Source organism: Ptychodera flava (assembly GCF_041260155.1).
Source record: "Ptychodera flava strain L36383 chromosome 23 unlocalized genomic scaffold, AS_Pfla_20210202 Scaffold_24__1_contigs__length_23054250_pilon, whole genome shotgun sequence".
Taxonomy (NCBI): Eukaryota; Metazoa; Hemichordata; class Enteropneusta; family Ptychoderidae; genus Ptychodera; species Ptychodera flava.
The window spans coordinates 13,862,367-13,884,977 of NW_027248278.1; the positions used below are offsets into that span (position 1 = coordinate 13,862,367).

A 22,611-nucleotide genomic window follows, 5' to 3' on the forward strand; every position below is an offset into this window, starting at 1 on the left:
CAATGGTCAAGTGTTATCAAGTTGACCACGTATACATTTTTTGCGTTCGATGGCCCACTTCTGTTCACCAGAGTACCTAGATATCTGAATGTAACAGATCGTACGGTACTTGTGTCACTTCCACCATAAGAATATACCACTTGATCTACAATACTGCTTTATCTGTGTTGAAAACCGCAATACTTGTCAATGAACTTATAGTTTCACATAGAATGTTCCTCTTTTTGTCTTTTCCATGTACGTATTCATAGCAAAACATGATATTACTTTTTGGAATTATTTCTATTGCTCAATGTTTGCTGCTGCGAAGATAACTTACGTTAAGGAATAGTATGCTATCACAAACACTGACAAGGTGAGAAAAATATTGTTTATTGTTGTTATATTGAAATAGGAGACCAGAAGTTAATCATTGACCGGTTAAAAGCGTATCGTCGGTCACGAGACCCCTTGACTAACACCATATTTGTTTCGACAGACTGCCGGGACGTCGAGAAGGTGAACGCCAGTAAGGAAGTTTGATGATCTCCTGGTCTTGTCTATGGCATCAGCATGGCTGCCAGCAAACGTAGGAATCCCCAGGTTAGTTGACTGTACGATTCTTTCGCACGATTTTACGTCCATAGTATGTAACACGTAAAGAGCGTTCATTCAACTGCGCTATGTCACTCTAGTTTGACGGGCATGCAATGTTACTTGGTCAAAGTTATCACATTATACAATAAATCTGTCAGACTGGAAGGCTCATCTGTCTCCATTCAACTACATGTGACTAAATCGTATTAACACGGCTTTCTAGAAAACAATAGAAAGAAAAACAACTTTGTCTCGCGCATCAGAAGGTATATGCACGCTCCTTCTTAACCATGGTCATCGCTGTCCTAGATGTGAAAAGTTCACAGTCCGTGGTGGAAATGTTCAGCGTTTTTTAGATAATGGGTTCATGCACGCATTTAATCACGATCATTTAATCATAATGCTTCTATATGGTAATAAAAGGTGAGAAACGTTATTCACCATGGTCCTCGCGTATCGGTATTCCAATAGTCTATAATCGTTATTAGTTGAGTTATTTGATAAGTTCAATCATAGACCCTCGGTGGTCAATGGTTCAATTATTGTTCAAAATCACAGGGAAGTGACCAAATGTCCATCTTGTGTCAGCTTTGCTGTCCTTCGTACTGCTGCCCTTGGCAATTAATGAAAAATCGGAACAAAGATGGGTATACGACACATATAAGTTCTGTGTATTGCGTATCAGACAATTTTCTAGATCTGCATACCCGTTAAAATACGTGCTGTAAGATGATAATATACAAATCACTAAATTGTGTGTATAAAGGTAACCAAGCCCTGCGCTTGGTACTGAAATTTGTTGAAATTCTTTTAAATGTTTGTTTATCATCCCACATGCAGTTTCGGAATCTGAGCTTAGCAGGATATAACTAATTGTTTACCATTACAGGAATCTGGGATTAGCAGGATATAACTTATTGCCTACTATTACAGTTTCTCATAGATGCAGCGATTGGATATTTGTTTTCTGTTGAGTTTTTTGAGGTGTTCCCCTTAATTTTCAAATTCACAAGAAGACACCGTTGACGTGATCAAGTGACCACATTGCGTCAGCTTTGTTGTCCTTCGTACTGCCGTTCTTGACAATGAATTGAAAAAATAAGAGCGAAGAAACGTATATGACACATATAGTAACCGTGTATTGCGCATCAAACAAATGTCTGCATGTACCCGTCAATGTACGTGCTGTAAGATATACAACTCACTAAATTGTATGTAAAATGTAAACAAATCCCCTGTACTTGGTACTGAACTTTGTTTAAATTCATTATATAGTTGTTTTTTTTTATCCTACACGCCGTTCCGAAATCTCAGTATAGCAGGCTATAACTAATTATTTACTATGACAGGATCTCATTGGTGCAGCAAAACGAGGTGATCTTCAGAGAGTTCAGTCCTTGATTGATGCTCGATGTGATGTCAATGGTAGAGGTTATTATGGATATTATGGGGTAAGTATTATGAATATCTGTTTCATGTTGTAAATATCTACAAAACTATTTCAGTGAAATCCCCAAAAAAAGTATTTAAAAATAGCTTTGATGTGTTAAGGCCGATATCCTACATTGCAATTATCATTTATAAATTAATTTAGAAAACTAAACAATTTTCATTTCTTCTTTCATTACCTTGCTTGTGCAACGTGAGTGAGTAAGGAAGATGAAGAACTTATCCATACTCGTATTCGTTCTTGCTATTAAATTTTATCCAAAAATGTAATGGTTATTGAAATTTCAAATACACGATTGATACTTAGAGTACATCGACACACTTCTGTAAGGGGCCGCGGATAATTTAAGCACACGCACGGCAAACACAACTTCTGCACTTAAGGGGAAGGGGGTTTGGCTGTATTTCGATTACAGTGCGCAAAAATCGCAATACAAGTTATTATATCGCAACATCTCGCTATACGTTTTATGTATCGCAAAATACTGCTATATTGTTTGGCGTGTATCAGGCCATTACAGTGGGGCACCAGCGCTACACCAGCATTCTTCTTACATACGTGTGTTTCAATTCGTTACAGCTGTAAGTAAATTCGTTTTTGGATATACTGTTTCAATTCAGTCCATTCTATTGGTTGCCTTTCTTGTCGAGTGTGTGCTGAAAAAGGATTGATTTTAGAGAGGGTATGGGGTAGTAGCGTATTCGTGATTTAATATCGACGTAATTAGTTATTACAAATTGTATGGTATGCTGATAAAGAATGATGCATGGTTGGATTTTTGCACTTCCAAATTTCGTTTTTTGGGGGTAGGGGGTAGGGTGGTGATTTGAGGCCGAACGCATGCTTTATCCACGGTCCCTAAAGATATATAAATGCGGTTAATAGACTTCGTGAAGCTATTTTCATAAACCGTTATAGCAGCAAACGATGATCTTGTCTGCCACGAGTAAGCATATCTTTACAGGGAGCCATTGAGCCCGAGAAATCGGACCTAAATAGATATAAATTCGTCAATTTAATAGAAACTGCAACATTTAAATGTCATATCAAACGAAGCATTTCGTTGAATCTATAGATAAAAACCTTCAAAAACTATTGTTATACTGGTTGGTGTGGCAGGGCGTGCATGGAATTGCACGGGCATTGGAAGACTGAGTTTCGTAGATGAAGACAATTCAAGTAGAAAATCTAACTTCAGGGTATTGGTTTGGTATATTAACTGTTTAGGTGTTTCAATGCCCCTTTCGTGTACAAATGGAGTCAGTGAGAGAGCTAAATAGCACACATTATCAGTCTTAACAAAACAAACTGCCTATTAATGAATATTAAGTGCTCCCTTTTTAAATTTGATATATCCAAAAATTACAAATTTTACAAAAGGTATCACAGCATTTTAGAAACTCTAAAACTCTGTTTAAACCAGACAGTTTTAGACAAATTACAGAGTTTCATTCATTATGAATTTAGAAAAATCACTCCTATTTACAGCATAAAATCATTTATAGAAGTGATGGGCTATACTAGACAGAAAGATTCGTCGCTGAAGATATCTCCTTTCGCTCCCCTCCTCTTACGACTGGACACGGTCTGTCGCATGAAACGGGAAGATCAAAGCAATTTAGTTACGCCTATAGCTGTGTCTCATCGCTACAATGCGGGAAGTTCATACAGAGTGCTGTTGAATATTTATTAAACTAAGTCCTATCTCTGCATAATAAGTATGGTGGCCATGGGAACACTGTCAATCAACTGCGATTGCAGTCCCTAGTATGTCAACACAAATTATAACACTGTAGATACAAACATTCACATGTGGTAGGAATTAGTCTGACCAGATAATTTTACTTGTTAAGTTTTGTGAAGTTCATTTTTTCACCGCCAGCTCTCCAATTGCAAGATGTGAGGAAAAATTGCACCTCGCATCATGATGAAGATATTTGCTTAAATTAATTGAGTTAACGAAAGTTATGAATAAAATAACATGACGAGATACTGATCATCTCTTTTTAGTGCATGTGTGCATGAACATTCTTGCGTGCATACATGGTATGACTGTAATGTGATACTCTGTTATCTGAATGAGACTGCTGCCCACTCCATGTTGCGAATATATCGGTGTCCTCAATGCCCTACGCATTAAAACCATTCTATTCCTCGATACCTATGTAATAATTTCGAAAATAGATGGAATTTTCAACAAATGACACACAAAATAGCGTCACATGCATGTATTTCAATATTGTGTCGATCGCGATCGCAATGTGCGATGGTACATGTAGATGATTCATGTATATGTAGGCTAGATGAGAAGAATATTGTTGTAAGGGCGGGTGTGAATATCAGGAAGGTGTACAAAGCCATAACTTTTGATGAAAGGAAACAATAAAGAATGATAAAATAATGTAGAATTGAAGTTCAAGTGACGGTACTACACGTAAAACCAAATGTTATTGCAATATTGTTAGTATACGGCCCCTAATAGAAGAGTCCGTTTGATGTCATATCCGCCATGGCTGCAACGCAAAGCCAGTCCAGATAGTAGTACGTCGTGTCGTGGCGACGCGACGGAGATGGGGGTCCGTTTTGTGGAGTGACCGTGCTTCTCACATGTCATTTCATCATTCACAGCATGGTCGAAATAAATTATTTTATTCCAAGAATTTCACTGGTGATAACGAATTTAAGTTTTTACTTATGAATACCGACAGATACGTAACAGACCGCGTCAGTTGTAACGGGGCGTAAGGAGCGCCCTCGAGCGACTGATCTTCATGTCTAGGGCTATACTGAGCATGCGTCTGTTATAACCATATATATCGGACAGATTTAGAGAAATAATTGATCGCCTACAAGTGCATGAGAGCAAACATCTCTAGATAGCGGTATATGTAAGTCAGTCCTTCTCTAATGCTAATAGGGTTCCCTTGTTTCCCATTTTCTGAGCAATTTACAGACAATATAACGCCTATATGAACACAGCTAATCCGAAGTCTCATACAACGCTTTAGAGTATCGGATATAAACTGGACAAACGGCCTCGCTCCACGAGGACAAATTCACCTACGCTTTTGTTCGGACTAAGTAGGTTTCTGCTGCAAACCACTTGTACTTTTCTTATTGCTCATTGTCCACAGATTTTGGGCAAGTCTGCATGACAATGGAGGTACAAACGAGACGAAAATAATTCCGCCATTACTGTCGTTTGCTCCGCGGCTCTTGCTATTTGTAGGCAATATAAATATCCTTTGAGAAATGAGTCAATTTGGTGGCAGTATCGGACAGCAGGATTGGTCGTCTTGGTTTGCTTGTAAAGCTGACCGTCAACGTTGAACCGGGGCAAGTGTCGTGATGGGATTTTAAGTTATGTTCAAGGTTCTTGTCTGACTTTGACAAAGAACTGCGAACGACAGCAGTTCATGCTATGAAAACACAAGTTTTATTAATGAACGCATCGTGAGATAAAAAGGCGCCAACCGGAACACAACTGTAGCAATTACACGGCCTTCTCATCAGACTTCTATCACGTTGTCAACATAAAATATTATGTTTAAGGTAATATGCACCTCGAAAGTGAAAGACTTAAACTTTTGCTCATATTTTCCTCAGTGAAACTTTGAACCATTCTCTTACCAAAGCAAGAATAAAAATCAGGGTCACCGTACAAACTTTGGTACTAGAGAGACAAATAACTTGCGATTTCTCGATATTTGAAATTCAAAATGGCCGCCATCCCTGTGTTAACTCTATGGGAAAAAATAAATTTTCGATTTTCAAAAAACTAAGACGGTGAAAACTTTTCTTTCGCTAAGAGCTTCAAAATGAGCCCCCACAAGTGGTAGGTCAGAAGAAAATGATAAAATTGAAGGCCCGAATTTCTGTCCCCGAGGTGCGTTCTAACTTAAGGTCATCAGCTGTCAGTATGGAGGCATTACTTTCCAAGTGGGTCTTGATTACAGCGTTGAGCATGAATGGGGAACAAGCCGCCACAAACAAGACAGATTTGAATTGATAAACATCAAATGGACTTTCGGGATCACGAATGTCTGACAACCAAAGAAATTTGGTGTATTGACGCTTGTCCTTCTCTAGACGTATGTTTAAGAACACTTTTGAATGTCACTGACGAAAGCGACTCGGTTAAGTGCGAAATCGTAGCAATATGGCAGGTAAATCATTGATTAATGATGGCCCAGTTTGAAGACACTCGTTTAGACTTGCCGAGTCAGCATTTTGTTTGCTACTGCAGTCGTACACAATGCGTATTGGTGGTAACTGGTTCCTTCTTGACAGCTCAATGCGGCAAATAATGTCCTTCAGTTTCATTGTCATCTTGAATCTTCTCTACAAAGTCTTGGCGCAGTTGATCGGCGATGATATCGTCATATCTCTTCGTTAAGTCAGAGGTTAAACGGCGAACCATAGCTCGCGTGCGATTTTCAGTTGCCGCATAGTTTTAAGGCAGTGGCGGATGATCAGTTTTTCCTAATGGTCAAACGGGCAATGTATTTACTATTTTAAATACGTAGATGAGTGTCCCGATATGTTTCGAAGTCGGTATTATCATTATTTTGCGAGTTTGCCTTCACTCCGATGAGCTCTAAATTCCACCAGTTTCGGATGTCTTCGTCAGTGAGTGTTCCTATGTTCACGTTGTGAATATTAATGTTAGAGTCCGATTTCCCGCGCTTTCCAGTGGGACCGGACAGTAAATAGCCGAACTTGGATGATATTGCAGTTGGACCTGCCGCGCGCACGATATGGTTCCGCACAAAGTTCCAAATTGATCAGCTCCGATGAGTACATCAATTTCCATAGTTTTAATATTGGAAACAGGGTGGGCATGCTTTAATCCCCGTAGATAGTCTGCGTTGAGTATTTCTGTTGAAAGGTTGTTAGATAGGTTGGACAAAATCTCGGCAATTATCAGGGCGTTGACAGTACTGGTATGCCCATTCTGTTCGTACAAAGTTACCATTGCACTTTTCATGGAATGAATTTGTTTCGAATTGTCCCCGAATGTTGACAGGCTCACGTTCTCATGAGTGTCCGATTTCAAGTTGAGTTTGTCAGCAAATCGCTGCGTGATAAGTTCTGTTGGACCTTCGTCGAACAGCACGGTGGCGTTGATAGGTTTCCGATCGCCGATCGACATGGGAATGACGGCTTTTTTTGTTTGTTTTTTTTTTGATTGATTGATTGATTGATTGATTGATTATTAGCACTTAAAATAACCATACAGTACAAACAAGAAAAAAGACAAAGACAGAAGTGCTGGGATAACACAGAAAAGTTAAAACTTATTTCCACTGTGGTCCCACGAAAAATAAAATCACAAGCAAATCGGCACGACAACAATTAATAAAAAACAAAATCATTTTGCTCACGTTGAATCATTGCTTCATAAAAATACTTCTTTAACTTTCTTTTAAACAGAGAATTTGAAGTAATACTCTGTATATTTCTTGGAACTTTGTTCCATTCAACACTAGCTGTATATACAAAACTATTCTGATAAAACCGAGCCCCACCTTGAATAAAAATAGAATAGGGCCCGGATCTCGTTCTATGGACATGACTGTTAAAAACAAAATTATCAGACAAATATTTCGGTGCTAATCCTAATGTAACTCTATGAACATGATTGAGTTTTATATATGCGACTCTGTGGCTAACAGGTAGCCATCCCATTTGTTTGAAGTGAACCGATTCAAGGTGTGCTCTTGCTGACATACCAAGGGCAAACCGTATAACTTTATTTTGGGAAGTTTGAAGTTTTTGTTTGCTTTTTAAAGTCAAGGCACTATACCAGTAAGAGCTTGCATAATCAAAATGGCATTGTATCAAACAGTTAGCCAACAGTTTTCTCGTATGAAAATCTAAAAACTTCTTATTACGATATAAAAACTTGAGACGAGAACATGTCTTTTTAATAACCTTAGATGCTACTGTTTCACCAGACAAGGATTGATCCAAGTCAGTACCAAGATATTGCACACACTGTTTTGCAGCGATGTTGACATCCCCACACAGAACCTGCATTTCCGAACACTGTTTTAATTTTCGACTAGAACCAAACAGGATAGATTCTGTTTTACCGACATGAAGAGACAATTTATTATCAATTAGCCATTCATTGAGATAACCCAATTCCTTACTAAGTTTTGTTTGAATATGTTAAACATCTCTGCCAGACACAAGAGAGCTGAATCATCAGCATATAAGAGCAGTTTGCATGACACCGCTGATTGCATATCGTTTACATACATTGAAAAAAGTAAAGGCCCCAGTATAGAGCCTTGTGGTACTCCACAATCAACTGAGTTTTATTAGAAAGAGTACCGTTCACGTTCACGGCCTGAGTTCTACCAGACAGATATGACTTGAGCCACCGTACTGACTCTTATTCATGCCACATGCATCAAGCTTTTCCAACAGTATTGCATGGTCAACCGTATCAAAGGCTTTCTGAAGATCTATCAAAACCATGCCTGTTAGCTCCCCTTTATCCATATTTGACCTAATATAGTCAGTAAGGTGGATCAGACAGGTGTCCGTAGAAAACCCAGGCCGAAAACCAGATTGAAATTCATACAAAATGTCAAACTTCTGAAGATATTGTTCAAATTGATTGTAAACTACTCTTTCTAAAACTTTGGAGACCACACTCAAAATTGAGACTGGACGATAATTTCTTTCGAAGGTCTTATCTCCTTTTTGTGAAGAGGTATCACTCTAGCACGTTTAAGTTCAGATGGCACTTCTCCATGATGAATAGGCAGGTTATAATGTGTGTAAGTGGAGCACTGATTTGTTGAGCTCCATCGATTACAAATCTAGCGGGAAGGCCGTCTAAACCAGCTGCTTTGTTCTTACCAATTTTACCGATAATATCAGTTATAACAGTCTCATCGACTACAGATAACCCAAAAGAATTCTGAGAAGCATTTTGTTTAGTATAAAAATCTTGAACATGTTTGCGACCAAAACGGCCTTTGCTTACAGATAATTTATGAAGTAATGAAGATGCAACTGATGTTAAGAAGTCATTAAACTTTTGTGTCACCTTTGAGCTATCAAAACTGATGTCATCCCCAAAGGCCAAACCAATATCGGAATTTGATGTACCTGTCTTTTTCGATGGAGTACCTAAGCTTCGTAGAGTTTTCCAGAGTTGTTTAGGGGAGTTAATGTATTTTTTTTTCTAGATTTATAAAAGTCAGATTAGCTCTAGTTATCATTTCACACACACGGTTTCTTTGCCGTTTAAATTCTTTATACAAAGTTTCCTCACCCGTTTTGCGAAATTGTGAAAGTGTTTTGTCTCTAAGCTTCATAGCCTCTAAAATTTCTGAATTTGAGAAGAACCAATCCGTTGGGTGTAGTCAAAGATTCGTATTTCTGAGTTAGTTGAGTGTTCAATGCTGTGAGTATCCTGTGGGCTTCATTTTTGTTCGTAGCTGCAGTGAATGTTGATTTGAGTTGTTCTGCACGGTTGAACAGCTTCGTCAGTTGGGCACGTTGTTCCCTACGCTTTAGTTTCAACTTGGCCAATTTCGTTGCCAGTTGGTCGTTTGAACTGGTTGCTGCCCTCGTCAGATATCCTTATCCTGGTCTCGGCACCAAAAATGTCGTGAAGGGCTTTTATGATCAAGGTTCTTGGCTGACTTTTACAAAGAATTGCGAACGACACCTGTTCATGCTATGAACACACAAGTTTGTTACTGAACGCACCGTGAGATAAAAAAGGCGTCAACCGGAACACAACTGTAGCAATTACATATAAAGGCGCGAAAGCGCATGCGACGAATGTAATAGAACACCAACAGATAATGTTTTTGGCGGGAGATTATAGTCCACATTCATTGGATGAAAGTTACCGAAGTGTCTGGTTGGTAGAAGGATAACACATAGGCTCTGCTTAGTCCTATTAATAGTGTTCAAATAATGCGTCATTTGTTCTTTGACAGGCAGTATGCAGTCCCAAAGTTCAAAATCTGTGTTCTCGGCCTTCTACAATACAATTATATCATAATCTTTCACTTTTTATGTTTCTACACCCATATGCTCATAGTGTCGAGAATTCGATAATTCAAATTGATGTAGCGACTAAATGATGTAGAATTACATTTCCGATAATAATCTGCTCACGGTGTACTGATAGTTGTATGATCAGTTGTGACACATATGATTCATTAGCCTAACAAATGATGAATTCCAACACACATGTAAGAGTACTATTCATAATTTTGTCTTAGCAGGGTCTAAAATCATGGCTAGAGTCTATTTGTTTTCACGAACAAGTATGTGTGGATAATGACTTTACAACGTCACTGTTGACAGTATCACAATACAGTATCACGTGAATATGCTCTATAATTTACGATTCAATATTTATAACATAAATTTTTGAATAGTTTCATTTTACCTTGATTCTAATGTAACAGTATTTTGTATTTATTAAGAAATAAAAATAAGAATGGTAAAATATACTCAATGTTGACTCAGACGAGGACAAATATCGTAAACATTGATAAGGCCTCATTCAAAAAAGGGGGCTGGAGGAATTCAGAGGGGATTCGATAATTGTAGGGGTAGTCGAGGGGCAGGGACTTGAAAGTTTCGCTCTGTCTATTGGGCGGGACGTGAAAATATTTTGGCTCTTAACATTTTTATATCGTCCAATGGTTCTAATGTTAGTAATACGAATCTTTGACTTTTTTTTAGTCAAGATTCGTATTTCGAGTTAGTTGAGTGTTCAATGCTGTGAGTATCCTGTGGGCTTCATTTTTGTTCGTAGCTGCAGTGAATGTGGAATTGAGTTGTTCTGCACGGTTGAACAGCTTCGTCATTCGGGCACGTTGTTCCCTACGCTTTAGTTTCAACTTGACAATTTCGTTGCCAGTTGGTCGGTTTGAACTTGTTGCTGCTCCTTGTCAGACATCCTTATCCTGGTCTCGGCACCAAGAATGTCGTGAAGGGCTTTTATGATCAAGGTTCTTGGCTGACTTTTACAAAGAATTGCGAACGACACCTGTTCATGCTATGAACACACAAGTTTTGTTACTGAACGCACCGTGAGATAAAAAAGGCGTCAACCGGAACACAACTGTAGCAATTACATATAAAGGCGCGAAAGCGCATGCGACGAATGTAATAGAACACCAACAGATAATGTTTTTGGCGGGAGATTATAGTCCACATTCATTGGATGAAAGTTACCGAAGTGTCTGGTTGGTAGAAGGATAACACATAGGCTCTGCTTAGTCCTATTAATAGTGTTCAAATAATGCGTCATTTGTTCTTTGACAGGCAGTATGCAGTCCCAAAGCTCAAAATCTGTGTTCTCGGCCTTCTACAATACAATTATATTCATAAAGTTTCACTTTGTATGTTTCTACACCCGTATTCTCATAGTGGCGAGAATTCGATAATTCAAAATGATGTAGCGACTAAATGATGTGAGAATTACATTTCCGATAATCGTCTGCTCACGGTGTACTGATAGTTGTATGATCAGTGGTGACAGATATGATTCCTTAACGTAACAAATGATGAGTTCATACACACATTTAAGAGTACTATTCATAATTGTGTCTTAGCAGGGTCTAAAATCATGGCTAGAGTCTATTTGTTTTCACGAACAAGTATGTATGGATAATGACTTTACAACGTCACTGTTGACAGTATCACTATACAGTATCACGTGAATATGCTCTATAATTTACGATTCCATATTTATAACATAAATTTTTATATAGTTTCATTTTACCTTGATTCTAATGTAACAGTATTTTGTATTTATTAAGAAATAAAAATAAGAATGGTAAAATATACTCAATGTTGACTCAGACGAGGACAAATATAGTAATATTGATAAGGCCTCATTCAAAAAAGGGGGCTGGAGGAATTCAGAGGGGGTTCGAAAATTGTAGGGGTAGTCGAGGGGAGGGACTTGAAAGTTTCGCTCTGCCTATTTGGCGGGACGTGAAAATATTTTGGCTCTTAACATTTTTATATCGTCCAATGGTTCTAATGTTAGTAATACGAATCTTTGACTTTTTTTTTTTAGTCAAAGATTCGTATTTCTGAGTTAGTTGAGTGTTCAATGCTGTGAGTATCCTGTGGGCTTCATTTTTGTTCGTAGCTGCAGTGAATGTTGATTTGAGTTGTTCTGCACGGTTGAACAGCTTCGTCAGTTGGGCACGTTGTTCCCTACGCTTTAGTTTCAACTTGGCCAATTTCGTTGCCAGTTGGTCGGTTTGAACTGGTTGCTGCTCCTCGTCAGACATCCTTATCCTGGTCTCGGCACCAAAATGTCGTGAAGGGCTTTTATGATCAAGGTTCTTGGCTGACTTTTACAAAGAATTGCGAACGACACCTGTTCATGCTATGAACACACAAGTCTTATTACTGAACGCACCGTGAGATAAAAAAGGCGTCAACCGGAACACAACTGTAGCAATTACATATAAAGGCGCGAAAGCGCATGCGACGAATGTAATAGAACACCAACAGATAATGTTTTTGGCGGGAGATTATAGACCACATTCATTGGATGAAAGTTACCGAAGTGTCTGGTTGGTAGAAGGATAACACATAGGCTCTGCTTAGTCCTATTAATAGTGTTCAAATAATGCGTCATTTGTTCTTTGACAGGCAGTATGCAGTCCCAAAGTTCAAAATCTGTGTTCTCGGCCTTCTACAATACAATTATATTCATAATCTTTCACTTTTTATGTTTCTACACCCATATGCTCATAGTGGCGAGAATTCGATAATTCAAATTGATGTAGGAACTAAATGATGTAAGAATTACATTTCCGATAATAATCTGCTCACGGTGTACTGATAGTTGTATGATCAGTTGTGACACATATGATTCATTAGCGTAACAAATGATGAATTCCAACACACATGTAAGAGTACTATTCATAATTTTGTCTTAGCAGGTCTAAAATCATGGCTAGAGTCTATTTGTTTCACGAACAAGTATGTATGGATAATGACTTTACAACGTCACTGTTGACAGTATCACTATACAGTATCACGTGAATATGCTCTATAATTTACGATTCAATATTTATAACATAAATGTTTGAATAGTTTCATTTTACCTTGATTCTAATGTAACAGTATTTTGTATTTATTAAGAATAAAAATAAGAATGGTAAAAATATACTCAATGTTGACTCAGACGAGGACAAATATAGTAATATTGATAAGGCCTCATTCAAAAAAGGGGGCTGGAGGAATTCAGAGGGGGTTCGAAAATTGTAGGGGTAGTCGAGGGGGAGGGACTTGAAAGTTTCGCTCTGCCTATTTGGCGGGACGTGAAAATATTTTGGCTCTTAACATTTTTATATCGTCCAATGGTTCTAATGTTAGTAATAACTAAACAAAATCTAGAAGCGTTTTGTCCTATTTTATGACTCTAATCTCCAAAAAATCTAAAAAAATATGAATGCGCGTAATTTTTTGTAAAAACAACAAGTTGGCCTTGTAATGGGGCAGGAGCTGCAACTGTTGATATTTTTTCTTTTCAATATTTCTATGCACTGTATCAAGCACAGTTTCTTGTGTCTCTCTACACCATGCCGAAAAACACAATATTCAGTTTGTCAACAAAGCCCGTTTGTCTAAATTTTGGCGATTATTTAATTAGATTTGGAGACTGAAAGTTATTTGTCAATGATACAAATGCACGGTACACGTAGGCTGTGTTGGCAAGCTGAAAACTGGACAGCTGAACATGCTACACAGGGAGTAAAACAAGAGCACAATTGTATAAACTGAACAAAAGTATTGTCAAAATACAGTTACTGCCCTGCTATTGCATACTGGCAGTGATAGTGATAGCTCTGACTCTGATGTAGGTTAAGAAATATAAATTTTTACTATACTCCAAATGGGATTCGAACCCCAACACACTCACGGCAACATACTGAGCTATCAGACATAGGACACTCATTGACAGTGAAACATACATGTACACAAGATCCGGCCAGAGCGCAACACATAGAAAACTAGGAGAGACTAACAGTTACTATGGACTTTTGAAATCTGGCATATGAAAACATCAAATATTAGAGAAAAAAGGGGTCGCCATGCTTAATCTTATACAAATGTACGATGAAAGGTCACAGTTTTTCTAAAATCACTTAAAATCAATATATAAAACCATAAAAGTTACATGCAGTGAATGAAATTTGCACATCTCATCGTACAATAACACAAAAGTAAAACTTTTGAATAGTAAAGACTCTAATTTAAATGAAAAGTGTGTGACTAAATAGAGTCATTTATTTTTTATCAAATTTTCCACTATCGCACCCAAAATTTCTGAGATTAAAATATTAATTTGATGAAATATTTTAGCCTTCATTAGCCTTCATTGTCAATTTTGTAAAACATTTATAAGTAGCATTTAAGTTGTATATGTCTTGTACTCTTGAAAAAAAATCAGTAGGTCACTGTGCTCAGTTTTACACAATTTGGTAAAATGTAGCCACGAATACACGATTTTCATACCATGATTGTCATTTTCTGTGTTTTTCTGCCATTGACCTGAACAGACCAGAGTTGGATAAACTCGAGTCGGCTTAGACTTAGAAATCCAAAAAGTTCACTGACGCATTGAAAAATGAATCAATTAAAGAACTTACCCTAGGTATATGGCTATACAACCTGCTAATAAGACGTAGTGTTAACGTCTCGTGCAGAACTACGTAATACACTTTTATTTTTATTCCACGTGCATTCCTAATAAATTTACGGCTATATAGTAAAAGTTGGGGACTTGAAAATTTTTGACCATATAGACGGGGGGACTTGACATTTTTGAGGGTATTGAAGGGGGTTTGAAAAAAATATGATTTCAATTGCGATTCCTCCAGCACAATCCCCTCTTTCACCATTTTTTGACGGCAACCCAAATTGAATTCTTTATCCGGACGGGACGCTCTGAAAAAATATCACAAGTCTTGAAACCCTAAAATTTATGACTTCAATTTCAAGTATAGGTACTCTAAAGTACAAATTATGTGAAAATGAATAGATTTGAATATTAAATGTGTCCATCATGATTGTGCAAACGGAAGAGTTCACATTCACGATTGACCCATTGGTGTTAAAGTCAGGATGTCATTCGAAGTTAATTAAATTCCGAACAGTTCGTCTAAAACATAAATGTAGGTTTTTTTATTTGTTTTCCATTTAAAAAACGTATTTTGTGTTTCTACTTTACTTTGGACAGACAAGATAACACTTTCTCTCGAAAAGTTAATTTTAAATACATAAGTTGGGAAGTACCATTTCTCAATTTGCATGCATGTGTGTTTGTTATAAAACTATGATGTTTGAACGACCTGATAGAGTATGAAGAGGATCGTCAAAATTGTTAACATCAGGATGTACTTTAGCTACATCAATTCCAGTGCAATTGCTATCATACTGGGACGTATATTACAAACTAGCGTGCTAGGATACAGCAACACGCATGAAACAAGGAGTGGCATATCATGAGGAATTTACCAGATAAGAGGAATATTAAGCATACAGTGTGGTAGGAAGATTTCCAGACCCACTGAACGTAAAGGCTTGCAACCTGCCACCGTAAATACTACGGTCTGACCAAACGAATTGAGCTGTAAGTTAACCTTGACTTTGCAAATCAAAACTTTGAATTATTCTCAAATCTGCTTTCTACTGGTGCTTGCAACGGCATTCAATGACTTTGTTCTTGCAATAATAGTTTCTATTACTGATTATCGCTATCTTAAGGTTGTTATTAAAGATGTAGTAGATTGTATCATCAATCCAAATGGATTATAGATATCCAAGTGATCAAATTCAAGTTGATACAATCGATGCAATAAATTATCTCAAATTGATGCTGTATTGTTACCCGAAGGAAGAGCAAGAGTTGTGATAAATCAATTTGCCACCCGACGGCCAACTTAACTCATCGACTCAGAACTGCAATCGTTCACAAACCTACTCCTTGTACAAAAAAATTGAAAAAAGAAGTATGTATGTTAAAATGATGTCAGTTCACGAGCGTCGGAAATGATCCGTGGTCAGGTACAATTAGCAATATTAAAAGAGTCGATTAACTTGCCGACAATTTACGTATTTCGATTTCCAATTTTCTGAAGTCCATTACACGATCTAACACTTTCATCTCAATTAGTGATTTGTAAAATGATTTGGTCAAGATTTTGTCAATACACCTGCCTATGAATGCTAGTATGTTGCGGTCTTACTGGAGCAATTTGAATAAGGACACTTGAGTTCACATTTTAAGTGGTTACTCGGCAGCATAAAAACCGTGCGTGACTACAGTTGATGTACGTGATTGTGAATCAAGATACCCGGATGTTCAGACAGCCAGTTAATATTCATCCGTTATCAGCAATAGCGTACATCGTCATATCTAAAACTGTCCTGTATCCTCGCGGCTTCTCCGCAAATGGTTTATGTTTGATAAGGAAATGAAACGAAAGTCGTTTGCAAGTAAAGGGGCACATCCGCTTCCATTGAGAAGTTTTGTTTGTCCTGCTCGGCCAAAAATGAATATTACTCTTCAACTGAAAATTTTTCTTTACCACGTTTTCGCATTTATATCTTATCTCGTTTCCCACGGCCTAAGATATGTTGTCGAATAAAAAGCATCAATTACCCAATGGTATCCATGGAAATCGAAGACTGAAACATTTTGTTTAAAACCCCCTAAATGGAAAATATTCAAAAGCAAATGTAGACGAGCTGTTACAAAACTCGTGAAAGAAAGGTCATCTCGTAGAACTAAGTTGTCATTATGATCTCATCACATAAGTATCCATATACACATCGTTATTTAACACGGTAGACTAAGTGCTGTCGGATTAATTGTTACCGGTGCCATACATTGTATCAAACGCAATCGACTGCTTGGAGAGCGGCCGTTAGCTTACAGGTGGAAATCTGAAGCTCATTTACAACAATAGCTGGATAATAAAACATTAGCAACATTATCAGCATTCCAGTCGAGTCATAGGGACGGTTTAATGTGTGCGGATGTTGAACTTTGCAATATACCCAACTGCTACACCTCAACTTAAGTTCAACTGTATAAATAAGTGCAGTAGATCTTCGCAAAGCGACAAAGAAGGCAAAATATTTCAAATCATTCGAAAAACAACGATAAATAACCTTCATCTCATAAAATTCTTTAAATTATAGATTCGAATCGAATCGGCAGCGTAGTACTGTAGCCAAAACATCAGCTGTTAGATATAGCTGTAGCCTGAACTCAGCAGAGCCGCGCCATGGATGTATGTAGTTGACCAGGACAACAAAACAGAGTCAAGTTACAAATTTGAAGATATCCGCGGATGAGAGATGTGTGTAACTGCAAAACTCAAAATTTGTAAGACATAAACAGTGACCATCGGGATCGAGATTGACGAGTTGACACCGGCGTTGACCGTAGGCCACGTACTTAGTCTGGTCAGAGTCTGGTGGATGTCATCGAATTAAACTGTTCGGGCTCGCCACGATCGTATGTTAGTGATGGTTTTAAAGCTTCGACACCTTCTAGAATAAAAACTATTGTTTCGATCTAGCTGTTGTCTTTCTTCATAAATGCATTTTAAAATATTCTAAAGTACTCTGCAGTTACGCTGAAGCCCCCTCTCTTCTCAGCCGACGCGACGACGGACTTCCTTTGGCGTCGAGACAGCGCGAGACAATGATCAACAAGTTCACGTGACCGAATCGGCATATCTGATTGGCTACAATTGCATTCGGTTTATCAAATTTTTATCTTGATCGGATATATGAATGAAAGTATCCAGTAAACATTTGCATATCTCCAGGTCGATGGGTCGTTTTACTCATAAATGAAATAATCCGGGGAAATAAAACCAAAGTCACGACAATGTTGTTGTATTACTCGACTATAATTTTGACCTATCGACATCAAACGAAAATAATGAAGACTGTTCATGTGATAAATATATAATCCCGTTGACTAGTGTTTTTCGCGGAGTTGCATAACTTTTCGCTTTCGATTCGAAGTTCTTCGGCTCCGCGAAAAATACCCGTATAAGATGACGTCAAACAGAGAAAATTTCATCAGTTTATATATTTACGTAACAGTATTCTTCACAAGTATTCCGATATTACGTCAGAGTTTAGATGGCAAACGTTTTTGTTACTTCATGCTGAGCACTGTCGAAATCAATATCAATTTCTTTTTGAGGAAGTAACATTTCATTCTGTAAACTGTTATAGAACGCAGAAAAAATAATTGAACCAGAGAAATATTGAGAAAATTTCACAGATGCTTGAATGGGGCCTATGTGCAACGGCTCGAAATGTTATTGTCATGTAACGTACAGGTAGAATGTAACTGTACGGAGCAATTTACAAGAATAAGGCTATTATGTAGCTGATATTTATGTCATAGCTGTCTGTGGTAAGCACACTATGCATCATGCTTCACATCCTAGTACGAAGCGCTGTTTCACAGGCGTTTTTGCATGATGTTTCAACTTGACAACGCCCTAAGTTGGTAATAAGAATACCTTTTTATAAAAGTATACAGAATCAAATGAATTAGATCTTCAGAGCAAATGTTGATCAATTTGAAAAATACACAATTTGAATAAATTGGAAAAGAAATTAAGTCTCTGAGAGAGAGGACGTTACTTAGCTTAAGTTGTAACTCTCGTGGTATTTTGTAAATAAAGTCACCAAGTTAAAGTATACCGGCGTGCTCGTTTCAATGTCGGTCACGTGGTACATCTGATGTCTGGTGAGGACTGAACTGTAGACGGATACCGATCGCAACAATCAGGTTTGAGTAATTCCCAAGTAAACACTCACGCGAAGAGTTGTGGCATGACGTCACCAGTTCATAATTACATTACATTAATAGTTATTTTGACATGCGTCAGAAACAAGTAATGGGTGGATATGACGGGAATTAAAAACATATCAGAATAGCTATGTGGAAGTTCAATAAGTTGCGCAGTAGGATGTGAAATTTCCTCTTATATAACACATTCTCTGCAACAATCTCTGTAATCAATGTTTTTATCGTATGCCCATGTCAATATCACTCCATATCACTCCATCCTGGTGAATATTACCGCCGAATATCAGCCGTGATATTTTAAATTCCTAGATATGTATAACAAACTTTATCAATTTTGGAGTGTTCCCGAACTACAGTAGCACGTTGGTTGTAAAAAAAGTTTTAAAAAACAATTGCCGGTCTCAGTCTACGATGCGTCTTTGCCGACAAAAAACTTTGACTGGCTTAGTGGCCAAAAAGAAATTACAGGGGCGACGTAATTGTGAGGGTCACGGATTTTGTGAGTCACCTTTTTGCGCAACTATAAAAGAGCAAGATGTGATCTATATTACATAATAATAATACACTGCAGTTTATCAGGCAAACTATTAACACTTCCTCCGAAAAACACGTTATTATTTATATTAACCTTATATATCTTTGATAAAACTTAAAATGTCATTTCCTTAAAGTCGGCGGTAATTTATACATGTGTATACAAGACGAAAGGTCAACACGTTTTTCGGCGGATGATAATCTTTATTTGATTATTGATGGATTGCCTACAGTGTATTCAAGGACGAGTTTAAATTGCGTCGTCATTGATGGACCATGCAATGCGCATTGTTTTGTTCTGCTCGTTTTTTGTTAGCAAATGACTACTATGAGTCAATTGCTGACGTTTCTAGTTTTTATTTGTTAATTTATTTGTCACCTTCAGTATCAGAGTACAAGCTGTGCGTTTTGTTAGTTTACCATCACATAAAATTATACTCCTTGATTACTGTGCCTTTTTTATTTCAATAATGTTGTCAAACTTTTTTCAGTATATGCCTCATACCATGCCGACAGGATTTAGTTCTTATTGGTGAATAGCAATTTTAACATTGTGTACATTTTTGTAGCACAAATCCACAGCATTGCATGCGGCTTCTGGTATTGGTCATGCAGACGTCGCTGAAGTGCTGATTAAACATGGTGCAGATGTCAATGCTAAGAATTGGGTAAGTAAATGTGACTCGGTACTCGATATGGATATCGAAATCGTAATACTTCAACAATTTCATCTCTCTCTCTCCCACTTTAACGTTACAATCACTAAATCGTATAATGCTATGAAATTTTATGGTGTCCTGGTCATACAATCCCATTGCAATACTTCAAAATGTAGCAGAACAAATTATGCTAAGATGGCCGCGATCTGTTCGCAGAGAGGGTGACCCACCACTCATATGGCGTTCGATTTTATTCAAATGTTTTTGCACGAAGCCGGTAACAGTGTATCATTATTTCACAGTTGTATTTGTTCTGGTTGTTTTTAGCTATATTTTCCACAACAATATCGTTCGCCTCAGAAAAAACATAATGGCAGAGAGACAGATATACAAACAGTCAGAGACAGAGAGAGACAGAGAGATGTGTCTTTGAAAAATCTTTTATTGAAATTTGGAATGTTTGAGAGCGGATTATTTAATACCTATGACGTGCTCTTTAGACAGACCTACTAAACAAAATGTGGTTTTGAAAAATTCACATAAGAAACTATTGTTTTCCAAAGTTTGAGAAAATTGACTCTAGTCCAAACTATCAATAATTAATAAATTACACTCTCCCATTGCTAAAATTTTGGGCATATTTGTCGCAATTTGAAAAATAAATAAAGTGACTTTTTAGCTCAATTTTAATGTAAGTAAAATTTTCCAACGAGCTTAAATTTATAATCTGTTTGTTCTTTTACAGTAAAAAAGTGAAAATGCACTCATGATATAAAAAGGAAAATGATGACCTGTTTAATTGATTTTTAGTGATTTTGTGAAAAACCGTGAATTCTTAATGTCATTTTGTGAAAAAACAAGCGCGGTGACCGCATCTTTTTTCCCAAGTTTTGGACTACTCTCATATGTAGGTATTCAAAAAAACTCATTTGAAAAAATTGACATTACTTTTCCCTTTTCCGATCGCACATCCTTAATTTCCCATCACAATGAAAGCATACTCCTTGATTACTGTGACTTTTTGATTTCAATAATATTGTCAGACTTTTTCGGTATATGCCTTATACCATGCCGACAGGATTACTTGTTAAATTTTGTGAAGTTCATTTTTTCACCGCCAGCTCTCCAATTGCAAGATGTGAGGAAAAATTGCACTTCGCATCATGATGAAGATATTTGCTTAAATTAATTGAATTAACGAAAGTTATGAATAAAATAATATGACAAGATACTGATCATCTCTTTTCAGCATATATGGTATGACTGTAATGTGAAACTCTGTGATCTGAGACTGCTGCCCACTCCCTGTTGCGAATATCTCGGTGTCCTCAATGCCCTACGCATTAAAACCATATTATTCCTCGATACCCATGTAATAATTGCGAAAATGGATGAAATTTCCGACAATTGACAAACAAAATAGCGTCACATGCAAGTATTTAAATGTTGTTTCGATTGCGATCGCAATGTGCGATGGTACATGTAGATGATTTATGTATGTGTATGCTAGATGAGAAGACTAATTGTTGTAAGGCGGGCGTGAATATCAGGAAGGTGTACAAAGCCATAACTTTTGATGAAAGGAAACAATAAAGAATGATAAAATGTAGAATTAAAGTTCAAGTGACGGTACTACACGTAAAACCAAACTTTATTGCAATATTGTTAGTATATGGCCCCTAATAGAAGAGTCCATTTCATGTCATATCCGCCATGGCTGCAACGCAAAGCCATTCGAGATAGTAGTACGTCGTGTCGTGGCGACGCGACGGAGATGGGCGTCCGTTTTGTGGAGTGACCGTGCTTCACACAAGTCATTTCATCAGTCACGGCATGGTCGAAATAAATTATTTTATTCTAAGAATTTCACTGGGGATTATAACGAATTTAAAGGTCTTTATTTATGAATGCTGCAATGGCGTACACCTACACACGAGACACGGTTTCTATTTGCTATTCGCCTAATTTACGCTAGCACGTCGGGCGAATAGGCGCCTCTACACCTATGATTTGCTCACATTGGGTTGAAGTGTGATACTTAAAAAAGAGAACGTCCTCTCCAGTACAGAAAATTTCAAGGGCCTGCCTCTATTTCTTGTTCAGCAGAATTCTGAGTTCTTCCGAACACTTTCTCACTGCCTCGGTGTAACATGCTCGGTCTATTTAAACATGGAGAGCTATTTTTCACATCCATGATTTAAAGTACGTAAAATCACGATTGTTGCTTGGCAGAGTTGTTGCCTCAACGTGGATATTACTGCTGGTAATTACAGTGTTTGTCTGCCTGTTGTTGACATTGCAGAAAATAGGCGCAGTCCTATGCTAATTTTTGATCATGCATTTCGCTGGCTGTATGCGAGTGACATAGACCTAAAAAATGACAATAAATTTCTTGACGAAATCTGATTGATAACAACAAACTTCTGTTGCCAGACAGATACGTAACAGACCACGGCCAGTTGTAAGGGGGCGTAAGGAGCGCCCTCGAGCGACTGATCTTCATGTCTAGGGCTATACTGAGCATGCGTCTGTTA

At 37.5% G+C, this 22,611-nt stretch overlaps 1 protein-coding gene across 1 annotated transcript in view; it reads left to right on the forward strand.

The window, feature by feature from the left end:
• Positions 1–552: 552 nt before the first annotated feature.
• Positions 553–22,611, forward strand: part of LOC139124677 (putative ankyrin repeat protein RF_0381) — a 73,938-nt gene continuing 51,879 nt past the window's right edge. Inside the window, exons 1-3 of the mRNA XM_070690799.1 lie at positions 553–582; positions 1,926–2,027; positions 19,988–20,086. Coding sequence (XP_070546900.1) covers positions 553–582; positions 1,926–2,027; positions 19,988–20,086 — 231 coding nt within the window. The remainder of the gene's footprint in view (positions 583–1,925; positions 2,028–19,987; positions 20,087–22,611) is intronic.